The sequence below is a fragment of the Cryptomeria japonica genome, chromosome 3 (genome assembly GCF_030272615.1).
Source record: "Cryptomeria japonica chromosome 3, Sugi_1.0, whole genome shotgun sequence".
Classification (NCBI taxonomy): Eukaryota; Viridiplantae; Streptophyta; class Pinopsida; order Cupressales; family Cupressaceae; genus Cryptomeria; species Cryptomeria japonica.
In genome coordinates, this window is record NC_081407.1 from 824,813,973 (window position 1) to 824,826,492 (window position 12,520).

At 35.9% G+C, this 12,520-nt stretch overlaps 1 protein-coding gene across 1 annotated transcript; it reads left to right on the forward strand.

Moving 5' to 3' along the window:
- The first annotated feature begins 7,525 nt into the window (after positions 1-7,525).
- LOC131874392 (uncharacterized) lies at positions 7,526-10,141 on the forward strand. The gene is made up of 5 exons (XM_059217742.1): positions 7,526-7,734; positions 7,969-8,587; positions 8,964-9,185; positions 9,287-9,529; positions 9,632-10,141. The coding sequence occupies exons 1-5, from the start codon at positions 7,526-7,528 to the stop codon at positions 10,139-10,141; spliced, it is 1,803 nt and encodes a 600-aa protein (XP_059073725.1).
- The last annotated feature ends 2,379 nt before the right edge of the window (positions 10,142-12,520 follow it).

Below are 12,520 nucleotides of genomic sequence, written 5' to 3' on the forward strand. Positions count from 1 at the left end.
CACCAACACGTTACATAAACCAGTCCATAACCTAGTAGAATAAGATAGCATTAGGTATGGTCCTAAATGCAACACCATCGATCAACAAGAACATGAACAAGATAACCAACAACATCCTGAAAGCCATCTAGAAGCCGCACCAACACCACTTATCAAGTGCATCAAAAGATCTTCAACAAATCTCTACTGCTAAAACCCTTACCGATGACAAAAAGGCTTAATAGAACAAACGATAGTTCCTAAGTCATCAAATCCCGATCCAACTGATCGTGATATGCATATGAATAGCATGAATGATAGATCCAAACCAATTCCATAAACCAAAGCATACTGAAACATACCGGATCAATATCATAATCCAACCGCTCTATCGGAACCTACCAAAAATCGCTTAACAACCAAAATAGTTGATGTTGCCATCAATGACAAAACAACAATGCAACACATAATCAATTCCTCCAATTTTGCCAACAATATCATCCCTAAAATTAACATCTAATTTATGAAATCTAATTAAGTTGTTCTTTCTCTTAAATAAATTGGTGTTTTCCATTTACATTTCTAATTTGAGAATGTATGTGAAATACATATTTTCTAAAAAATTTGATTCATTTCTACAAGCCAACCTTTTGTAGCGAAGAGTTGGGATCTTTGGTAAATACATTTAAAGCAAAAGATAATACTATTATGTATAAAGGTACAACCTCTATAAAATTTTGATTAAGTAAAAGCAGGTATTTGAAAGGTACCCGAACCTTTTACAAGCCAGGAAAACAGAAAAGCTAAAAAAAGTGCCTGATCACTTTCAAAAAGACAAAATGAACCCACCGGAATGGAACAGCTTAATACATCATTACATTAAAAACTCGAAAGCAAAAGGAAAGCACAAGGACAGCAAAGAGACAGAACCAAGGACATCAATTGGAACTAAATACTATTCAGAATTTCCTCAGCGTGAACAACCATTTGTTTCATGTTGTTCGCTGAGGTCTTCATATCCTCCAACTCACGACCATCGATGTCGACCTTATTCTTTGTGTTGGCTCTGGTCCTCCTTTCATGACCCTTCTTGTTCACCTGCTCTTTATCACTATCCTTCTCTGCATTATTCTCGAACCTATTGATAAAGATGTTCATGTTGTCCACCAAAGATTTGAGGAATTGGAAATTTTGATCAGCAATCTGCTTGACATTGTGCTCCAGCCTGTCGATTCTGCTGCCAAAATCTTTCAGTTTGTTTTCCATTTCCTTTTTGTCTCCCATCTCATTGACCTTTTTTTCAGTTGCTAAGATTTTATCAACCATACATTCAATAGCTTCCGCATTATGCAGAACGGCCACTAACTCTTTAACATGCTCCGCCAAGGGCTTGTCACCAACTGTAATTCTTGCCATGGCCTGTGTATCAGTTTTCAAACTATTAATATCCTTCACCATAGTAGCAATGGTCTCACAGAAAGCCTTAATAGTATCTTTGTCACCACTATCACTTTGACCCCCTTTTTCCTCATTATGCAGACTAGTGGTGTTCACGGTCTCCAAATTATCCTTAACCGGGTTACCCTCCCCTTCTTTGTCCTGACTATCAATCCTCTTATTTTCTTCATCCTCCTCCTCAGATTCAACCAGAACATAATTGAGATCAGAATTGCTACCCTTTTTAGTGTTCTTTTTCTGAGCCTTCTTTCCAGAGGCTTTCCCTTTCCTCTTTTTAACAAGTTTTTCCTCAGGGGATTCAGTTTCAGAATCCGACATTTCAGATTCCACAATAATCCTCCTCTTCTTGGCCCTAATCCTCCCTTTTTTACTAGTTTCTTTCGACTCTCCCTCGGTCTCTGAATCAAAGTTGAAACCACTATCCTTACTTTTCGTAGTCTCATCTCTGGCATTTTTGCCTTTAATAGGCTTTTCAATGCACTTCCCCTTTAGCATTTTATAAACCAGGACCATAAGCCCCTGGTGGAGGGCATGACAACCTCTATAAAGTTACCATAGCTAACCTTTTTAAAATCCTGATAATATCATAACACGTTAATAGAATCATGGGAATACTTGACTTTAATCTCTAGAAACTCATCTCTTTAGAAGTTTTAAAATTCCCTTTGAAGAGTCTCTTCCTCAGAAAACATTTTGAAAAATCTTGCAGAAAAAACCAAAGCCCCCACTTTGAATCGTGCTCCCCAAATTAAATAGTCACATTGACTGCAAAGAAGGCATGAACAAATGGGACATCCTCTAAAATGACATCTACATCTCCGTTCTTTACGCCATTTTTCAAAGCTTCCTCATATGCTTCTTTGGATTAAAATGCTTTCAGATTTATTGCGGCTATTCTCAAATCGTGACTTAGAAAACTATTAACATATATGAACTACCACACCCACTTCATGGTCATGTAGTCACTTAATAGTGAACCAAGTTAAAATCTTACATCGTATAATTTTCTGTTTAGTGAACCACATTAAAATCTTATATCACATAATTTTCTATTTATTTCCATTTTAATTTAATTGTTGAATGTTATCTCTGTTCATTTTAATCTTGACGGGAATTACATTGAACTACTTCTGGATGATTAGTTAGTGATTCTTATTCCTTCTATTCAAATAGATTTGCATCTTATAGAAATATATGACCAAATTTATAATCTAATCCATACAAAAGAACAAGAAAAACTTAGTTGTCTTTTTTCAAATGGGATACTGCGATACCCACTTGATGGTCACCAAACCCTTAAAAAATAGCGTGATTTGTTGAGCAGTAAGTCTTGAAGCAAGATTAGCTGTATAATTGGACATTAAAATGAACAGTAAAAACAACCAGTCTGCAACAACTATTCGACTTGAACGGTTATGGATTCTCTCTGCAAAATGGGAAAGATATGGCACAAAAACTATAATTAAAAACTAAAATTTTCAGCAGCATACAAATAGGTGCAGAAAAACATGTTGAAGAAGGGAAACGTAACGAGAAATGAGTGGAAAGGGAATGCTTACAGTGAGCATAGAGCACAACAGAAATTGCAAACCTGGAAGAATTAAATGGAATTAAGGTTATTCAAAATTAAAAGCAAATAGAGAAATTCAAGAAGTGAGAAAACGAGGATAAAGATGATACCAGAGTGACCATGCCAACAAATCTGAGGATGTCATTAACTCCTGCAACTCTTATGGCTAAATGTTTGATCCAGTCGAAGAAAGCCACGTATTGCTCCTTTGAAAGGATTGGGCGGCAACAGAGGTGGTGGCCGCAAAACTATTAATGAGATTGATTGCTTGTATGATGCCGTGGTTGGAGCAGTGGCAATCGACAGTTCCATAGAACAGGCAACATCCATATTTTTAGGGCTCAGAAAATGGAACTCTTCGACCTAGCTTTTCTTCTCATTCATGTTATTATCTCGTTCATCTATTTCATGTCTTCAGTTTGTGTTCGGATGTTCAGTTTGGAATTTGCGAGTTTCTACTGAATTATTTATTCTCTTCGATTTGTAAGAACTCATTTACATTTGTTATTTTTCCAAGACTGGTTATTTCTCAGTCTAGGACCTTCTATCGACTGAGCTATTGATCTTCTTTATAGCCTACAAAACAATTATGAATTGTAGGCTGAATGTTTTGGAGCACTATTATGATTTGGGTATGGCTCATTTTTTCAACAAAATATGGATTTATCAGAATGTTGTTCAATGAAATCAACAGATGTTCTTTTAAACGAAGGAAGGAAAGAATTTTTTAACAGGTGTACATCGATCATCGATCATTAAGTAGCAATCACTTTTTATTTCATTTGAGATTCACTTTGTCTTTCAATTTTTGTAAAAATTGACATAACTCAAGTCTTATCTAATCTCATCTATATTATCTATATTCATTTGCAGACTTCCTTTTTCTTTCATTTTGGACTCATTTTGTTTTAATTATCGTTTATACAATTTTATATACAAAAGGTTTTTTTTTTTTGAAGAACTCAAATATGTCTTTTCCAAACAATAGAAGGAAAGAATACTTGAGTATTATATGTTGGCTTGATGATGATGATATGGTTGTAATAGGATGGTTGATGACTTTATTTGTGTTGTCATTGATGACAACCATGTTTTATTAGTCATCTAATTCATTTAGACCAACCGGTATAGCCTAACCAGTAGAGAAATGTCTCAGACAGCAAAACTGTTAAGTTGTTGTAAACTGGTAAATAGGAACAGTGCAATGATCAAGCAATCGGTACGGACGATTGGAAAAGAGTTAGACATTGTGGTTTGGCACATATGTTTATAACATTGGCATGAGTATTTGATTGGAACCGCATCATCAGATTCAGTGTATTGAGCGAGTTATGATCGGAAGAACAGTTACAGTAAGGAAGAACAGAGAACCGGTAAAGCAGGGTTACTTTGATCGATAACCAGTAGACTTTATGTTATGTTTTGTTTGGACGACATGAGAAAAGTGTAATGAGTGGGAAAATGTAAAAGGTGACTAGATTTAATGAATCTAGGGAATTGTTCCAAGGTTCTTAGCCGACTTAGCAGAGTCTTTATAAGGAGATGTAAGCTATATGATTTTATGGATCAAGAGTGAGAATTTGATCGTGCGGTGGAAGAAGTTAGGGTTTGATGTTTAATCGGTGATAGAAGCAGAGTAGAAGCGGATTTAATTAGGCACAAAGGTGCTAACTTCAGATAAGTTGAACTTGTTATCTTCCTAACATTTGCAACAAGAAAATCCTCTAACAAGCTCATCCCTAACAAGGTGTGGTAGGATCCTAGCAGGTCCGAAGGTGAAAACCTCTAACAAGGTGAGACATTAGCTTGTGGTTTTAAATCCCTTAACCAGGTAGCTCCTAACAGGGTTGGGTCCTAACAGACCTTATTACATAGCTCTTAACCGGGCTAAAACACTCTTAACAGAGTGTACCCCTAACAAGATGTTGTACGACCTTAATCGGTCATAGCTCTATACTACAGATAGTTGATCTTTGTGGGTATTAATTCCCACCATGGTTTTTCCCATTTGGGTTGAATCCACATGAAAAATCATTGTGTTATGGTTTGCATGCTTTGTTGGGTGTTTGCTTATGTGGTTATATTTCTTGCATGCATATTGATTTTCAAGTTGGTGAAAGGTGTTATCAGATTTATTAAGTTTTTGCTTGCATTGATTCACCCCCCCCCCCTCCTCAGTGCCTTATAAGTTTATCAATTGGTATCAGAGCCTAATTCTCTTAAGGCTTAACCGCTTGGGAAGGATCTCTAAGGCTAACATGCGAGAAGGTTCAATGAGTTATAGAAAGCTTTCATACAGGCTTGCAGAATCTAAAGATGCCCTTGGTGAACTAAAGGTCAAGTACAAAGCTTCATTGGCTAAGAGAAAAGAGTTGGCTGAGTAGTTGTTGGAACTCAGTGAAAATAGTTCATCTAAGGAAGCAAACATTAATGCCTTGTCTAATGAGGTGGAAAATTTGAATGATGAAAATTCAAATCTAAGGAGAGAGTTGGAAGCCCTTACCATCAGGATGATTCAAGAGTTGGAAGTCAAGAGGGCAGCTGGAGACAAAAAAAGAAATAAGGAGTATGAGATCGTTAAGCTGAACCGGGAGATTGGTACCCTACATGTACATCTTCAAGAGGAAAGAGAGGAAAAAGAGGAAATACAAGTTGATCTAGACATGGATATGTCTCTTAGAGAAAGTCTTACAAAGAAGAATGAGGAGCTTACCAAGGAGCTGGTTGATGCAAATAAGTTACTAGCTAAATTCAACAAGAGCACTGTCATGCTTGATAAGCATATTCAGACACAAAGGCAGAACGGAGATACACGTGGCTTGGGATACACAACCTTTGAACAAGGAGAGCCATCCAATACCAAGAACACCATGCATGAAGGCAAATCTGCACTAAAGACCAAGAAGAACAAAGATATGAGAACCTAAAAATCAGTATGTTTTAACTGTCATAAGGTAGGTCATACTGCAAATGTTTGTAGAAATGGATCCAGTACTTTTGATGGATATAGACCTTATGCATATGAAGGATATAAGCCTAGTACTTTTGATGGATATTGCTTCAATTACAACAAGTATGGGCATAGAGCTATTGAGTGCAGGTCAAGAGTGAACAATCAAATATCTTACATGAATCAGAGGTCTAATGGTGAATGGCAGAGATCTTACAATGACCGGAGGAACCCTACTTCGAAGAGACCTTATGTGAACCAATTTAGTCCATTTGAAATGGAGAATAGATGGAATGTGACATGTTCAATTTGTCATAACTATGGTCATGTTGCTATGAATTGTCAGAGAAGAACTAGTAGAGGCAATGTTGGACCCTAGAGAGCATCGGGAATGGCATGTTTCCAATATCACAAACCAGGACATATTACAAGGTTTTGTAGAGATAGAATGAACCAGCCAGTTAATTAGTCTATTGACTAGAAAGGAAAGAAGAATGTAGATATGGAAGAAACCAGAAGTGAGATGAACAAGATATGGAGGAAGAAAAGTGATGAGAAACCATTGGAAGATTCCAATTCTTCACCTAGTGTGGAGAATCCCTCACCAATAAACTAAGCTATGTATGAAGCTTAGGGAGAGCATATTGTCAGATCCATTTTTGGACCCCCTACATAGTGTGTGGTAAGTCAAATCTACATGTTTTGATGCAATATGTTGTTCTGAAGTGATTTTGTGATGAAACAGGTAAATTGGATGTGGTATGTAAATCGGTAGCAAGTTTTAGGGTTGAACGGTGATTAGGGTATGTTCAACCAGTTTTGTATTAAATGCAGTTGGCAAAAGGGAAATAAAAAGGTGTTTTACAGTCTCATTTCTCACCTAGCATTTTTGAAAGCACATTTGGAGAGCGACAGAAGCACTGAAAGGAATTTGATTGCTACTATGGCGAAGTTGATAGCGGATTGTGAAGATTTATGGTAAAGTGAATTGGTGGAAGAGCATTCAGACTAGAAACCCTAGTTGCGAAGAAGTTGAAAGGTATTTCTCTAAGAATATGATTTTGTGTTTGAATTTCACAATGAATACACCACATATTGTTGATGTTACCGAAAGGCCTTGACTGGAATTCAAGAGACATCCTCATAAGTTGACGGAGATAGATCCAGCTGGAGCCCTATCCAGTGTACCCTATGGTGTTTTGCATGTTCAAGACATTAGATCATACATTCATTGCAAACTGGAGGATTTGGGCACATTTTCCATCTTTAATCAATACATGTTACTGTGTAATAAACAAGCAGTGATGAAGGATGAATTTAGAAGGGTAACCGATAAAGGTTTTCATCATGCTTTGAACTTTATAGATGATTTTGAAGAAGAGCATGTCAGATATTTTTTGAGCAGCATTTGTGATCAGTTTATGTGGTTAGATCGACCATACAAGATCACAAAAGAGGCTATTTATGTTGTCATCAGGTTATGGGCAACTGGTGAAGTCCCTGTTTTGAGATCAATCCCGAAGGATGAGGTTATCTGATTGATAAAGTCAAAGTGGGATGGTCGTACTATGGTAGTAAAAGATATTGAATATCCAGAAGTGAAGTTTGCATCTATGGTCATCGGCTACAGAGTATACCATTTGAGCCAGATGAATAGCATTCCTGAAGCTGCTATCCACACAACTTACCAGATGTTGAAAGAGAATGTTGATTATGATCTAGCAAAAGCCTCGAGAGCACAACTGATGTTGAATATTGAATCAATCAACAAGGACAAGTGATAGAAGTTCAAATTTGGTCAGTTGATTATTGGATTGTTTTTCTACTTCCAGAATTTCTTTCCCTATATAAGTGATATCTAATGGTCTGTGGATACACCGGCAATGTTCCAAATTAAGAACAACATTAAGATGCTTGGCAATGAATTTACAAAGACTATCTGGGGATACTTCAAGGATTTCCAGAAGAGAATGCATGTTAGAGAAAGTATACTGGAGCATATTGTGAACAGGTATGAAGACTCCATTTGTTTTATGGTTGATAAAGATACTTGTCAGATGGAAGTTGCAGTTACAAGAACTTCATGGGTCATGTCTATGGGGTATGAGATAGAGGCGAATATCTTGAATATTTATGTTGGACATCTTCTATCTAAATCGGTAGATCCTAATGTACCTAGGTTTGGCACATTTAAGGAGAAATCAATACAGGTACATGTTGAATTACCCACACTGGAAATAGCCAAAAAGGTCAGGAAAGAAGAGCAATTTTCTATTGCACAAGGTTTCACAAAGGAAATGATTGATGAAGCTAGAACTAGATTTGAAGAAAAGAAGGCAGGAACCTCTAATGCACCCACCGATAGACAAACTAGAAGTGCAAATGTCAAGAAGGAGAATCCCCCTCCTCCTCTAGAGATACAAATCGGGAGAAAAGAAAAACAAGATGAGCCACAAGCACCTAAAGCTACAGGGAAAAAGAAGAAAGAACAAGCCCAAAGATTTTCTAAAGCTACTATAGAGGAAGAAGCAGAGGAAATAGAATCAAGAGGAAGCAAGAAAGAATTAAGAGCAAGTGGCAAGAAATCTAAAGTGGTTGGTGCACCTATTGTTAAAATAGTTAAATCACAGGTATCTTAAGCCACTATACTTGAGAAATTGTTGGAGAACATAAGGAATTATGGTATATTGGTTGGCATACATAAGTACTATAATCATTTTGATGAGGAAGAGAAAAAAAAATTGAAGAAATTTAGTAGTTTGGTTTATGAATCATTATAGAAAAGCATTGATTGAATTACAAGGACATATACCCGATTCTTTGTATAGAAAATTGGAAGCTAGATGGCAGACTGCAATTAAATAGGATAAAGAAATGATAGAATATGTTCTTATACATTTGCAACTGGAGACATCCAAAGAGGAAATGTAGGAAATTCTTTCAGAATCAAAACCATTATTTAGAACCAAAAAGAGGTTAACAAGATTGCTTGTTGGTGAGTCCCAGTCAGTGCAAGTTGAGACTAAGGAGATTTTGAAGAATTTTTTAGGACTTGTAAAAGAGGAACCAGAGATGATAGAAACTTCTGAGGAAGAAGATATTCTTGAGGCACTGGTAATTGAAGGTGAACTATCGGATATATTTGAAATTGATGAGATATTTACTCAAACAGTGATAGAATTGGAAGGTGATGACACATTTGTTCCTATTGTCACATCAAAAGAACCGGTAATACCAGAAGTGATTCCAACCAGTAAAGATGATGAGGAGATAGATACACAGGAGAATGCACAAACTAATGATGTGAAAATCATTGCTTGCCATCGGAGAAAGATGAAGAAATGCAGAAAGATACTCAAGAGAGTGTGCAAATAGATGTTGAGAAAACAACAAAGCCACTGGTAAAGGCACAAGAGAAGCAGAAAGAAGAAGCACATGAGCAGAAAGTGACCTACCGGTCACTTACTTCAAAGAAGATCATTGATGATGATGAAGATGATGACACAATGTCTATTCAAGGATTGATAAATATGGATATGTTGAGTCAAAAAGAATTGATGGAGATTGCATCGGCAATGCAATCCAAGGCCGAGAAGAAGATAATGAGAACTCAGAGGAGAGAAGCTCAAACCATATAAACTGCAGTTGACATATTTTCTAGTTTGTGACCAAAGATTGATACTGATAGTCTCACAACTCCCATTGAGAAACTAGACCACTTGGTCACATCTGCAGGAGAGCAAATGAAAATTCTTGGAGAGGGTGCTCTACACAATGTAGAGACAGGATATGAAAAGAAAATAATTGAGATGTTGACCAAGGCAATTGACAAAGACAGAGAAGGTCTTACTGTGAACATGGACCAAATCAAAGAAGCAGTGAAGAATGGAGGTAAAATTATGTCAACAATTTGCAACTTTTCATTGTTTCTTGATGATATTGACAAGAAGAGAAAGGAATCTCAGCAGGAGCTAAGGATTTTGAGTGAATCATTTGATCCCTTAAATGATTCAACTACATTTTTTGGTAGATTTGTTATAGTAGTACAGCATAAGCTTAAGGCATATGAGGCAGAACAGGTTAAGAGGACTACATCACTGCAAGAGTTACAAACTCATCTAGTCCCTAAGTTGCAAATTTTGCAGAGGATACAGAGAGATAGAGGCAATTTTGACTACACCTAAAACGAGTACACTTGATGCTATGGAAGAGCTTGCATACCAGATCCGAACACACATTGAGAAATTGCATATACTCTTTTGGAGACTAGGAGAATGATTTGAAAGTCTTGAAGACTAATTTTGTTGATGTTTTTCTCAAAATGTAATTGTAAACTTTTGAACTCTTAAACATTTGGTAATTCAAATTTTGATGTATTGTATCCATTTGTTTCAACTGTATTTGCTTACCTTTGTCATTGTTGTCAAAGGGGGAGTAGTATAAGTCAGTCAAAATTTTGTAATAGCATGTAATTGAAGGGATATTCTTGTATGTATTTGAGTCATGAGTCATTAAATTTTTGTAATGTGACACTTAGACAAAAAAATTCCTAAGTGTTGCCATCAATGCCAAAGGGGGAGATTGTTGGCTTGATGATGATGATATTGTTGTAATAGGATGTTTGATGAATTTATTTGTGTTGTCATTGATGGCAACCATGTTTTGTTATTCATCTAAGTCATTTAGACCAATCGGTAGACGAATGTGTTAGACAACAAAACTGCTAAGTTGTTGTAAACTAGTAAACAGGAATAGTGTGATGATCAAGCAACCGGTACGGATGATTAGAGAAGAGTTAGACGTTGCGGTTTGGAACATATGTTTATGACATCAACAAGAGTCTTTGATTGGAACGACATCAGAAAATTCAATATATTGAGCAAATTATGATTGGAAGAACAGTTACAGTAAGGAAGAACAGAGAACCGGTAAAGTAGAGTTACTTTGATCGGTAACTGGTAGATTTTATGTTGTGTTTTTTAGTTATGTTTTGTTTGGCCGACATGAGAAAAGTGTAATGAGCGAGAAAATTTAAAAGGTGACTAGATTCAATGAATCTAGGGAATTGTTCCAAGGTTCTTAGCTGGCTTAATAGAGTCTTTATAAGGAGATGTAAGTTGTATGATTTTATGGATCAAGAGTGAGAATTTGATTGTGTGGTGGAAGAAGAAGTTAGTGTTTGAAGTTTAGTCAGTGTTAGAAGCAGAGTAGAAGAAGATCTAATTAGGCACAAAGGTGCTAACTTAAGATCAGTTAAACTTGTTGTCTTCCTAACAGTTGTAGCAAGAAAATCCTCTAACAAGGTCACTCCTAACAGGGTGTGATAGGATCCTAGCAAGTCCGAAGGTGAAATCCTCTAACAAGGTGACACATTAGCTTGTGTTTTGAAATCCTTTAACTGAGTAGCTCCTAATAGGGTTGGGTCCTAACATGCCTTATTATATAGCTCTTAACTAGGCTAAAACACTCTTAACTAGGTGTACCCCTAATAGGGTGTTGTATGACCTTAACCAGTCAAATCTCTATACTACAAATAGTTGATCTTTGTGGGTATTAATTCCCACCGTGGATTTTCCCATTTGGGTTTCCACGTGAAAAATCATTGTGTTATGGTTTGCATGCTTTGTTGGATGTTTTCTTATGTGGTTATATTTCTTGCATGCATATTGATTTTCAAGTTGGTGAAAGGTGTTATCAAATTTATTAAGTTTTTGCTTGCACTTATTCACCCTTCCCCCCCACTCAATGCCTTATAAGTTTATCATTATAAATAGGTGTACATTTATCATGAAGTAGCAATCATTATTTCATTATTTCTTTCATTTTAGATTCATTTTGTTCTAATTGTCTTTCATTTTTTTTTAAGAACTAACACATAACTCAAGCCTTACCTAATCTCATTTATATTCATTTGCATAGATTAGTTTTTTCCTTCATTTTGGACTTACTTTGTTCTAACTATTTTTTATTTATAAAAGGTTATTTTTTAAGAACTAACACATAACTCAAGCATGTATGATCATGAAGAAGAAAATTTTTTGGATTCATTTTGTTCTAATGAGTTTCATTTTTTGTAAATAAATAACACATAACTCAAGTCTTACCTATACCTTATGTGTACTCGATTGTGGATTTGTTTTTCCCTTCATTCCTTACTCCCTAATTGTCTTTCATATAGTGACATGTATAAAAGGTGCATTTTATTTTTAAGAACTAACATATAACTTAAGTTCTACCTAATCTCATCTATATCATTTGGACGGATTTGAGGTTAGAAGGGAAGAATATTTGAGTATTATAAATAGGCATACATTTACCATGAAGTAGCAATTTACCAAGCTTGCACAACTTTCATTTTTCTCTTCATTTTGGACTCACTTTGCCCTCATTGTCTATTTATGCAATCACTTGTGTACAAAAGGTATAATTTTTTTAAGAACATATAATTCAAGCTTCACTTAATTTGTTATAATCCTCAAAACAAGAGCCTTATCTATTCTCAAAAGGTATAATTTGTTATAATCCTCAAAACTTGAGACTTATCTATCCTCATTTGCATGAAT

What these genes read in the sequence shown, in the direction of transcription:
- LOC131874392 (XM_059217742.1), top strand. Translation starts at nt 7,526, where the DNA reads ATGGTAGTAAAAGATATTGAATATCCAGAAGTGAAGTTTGCATCTATG. An exon ending in GAATCAATCAACAAGGACAA is followed by an intron (nt 7,735 to 7,968) that starts GTGATAGAAGTT and finishes TATTGTGAACAG; the next exon opens with GTATGAAGACTCCATTTGTT. An exon ending in TTGTCACATCAAAAGAACCG is followed by an intron (nt 9,186 to 9,286) that starts GTAATACCAGAA and finishes TTGCCATCGGAG; the next exon opens with AAAGATGAAGAAATGCAGAA.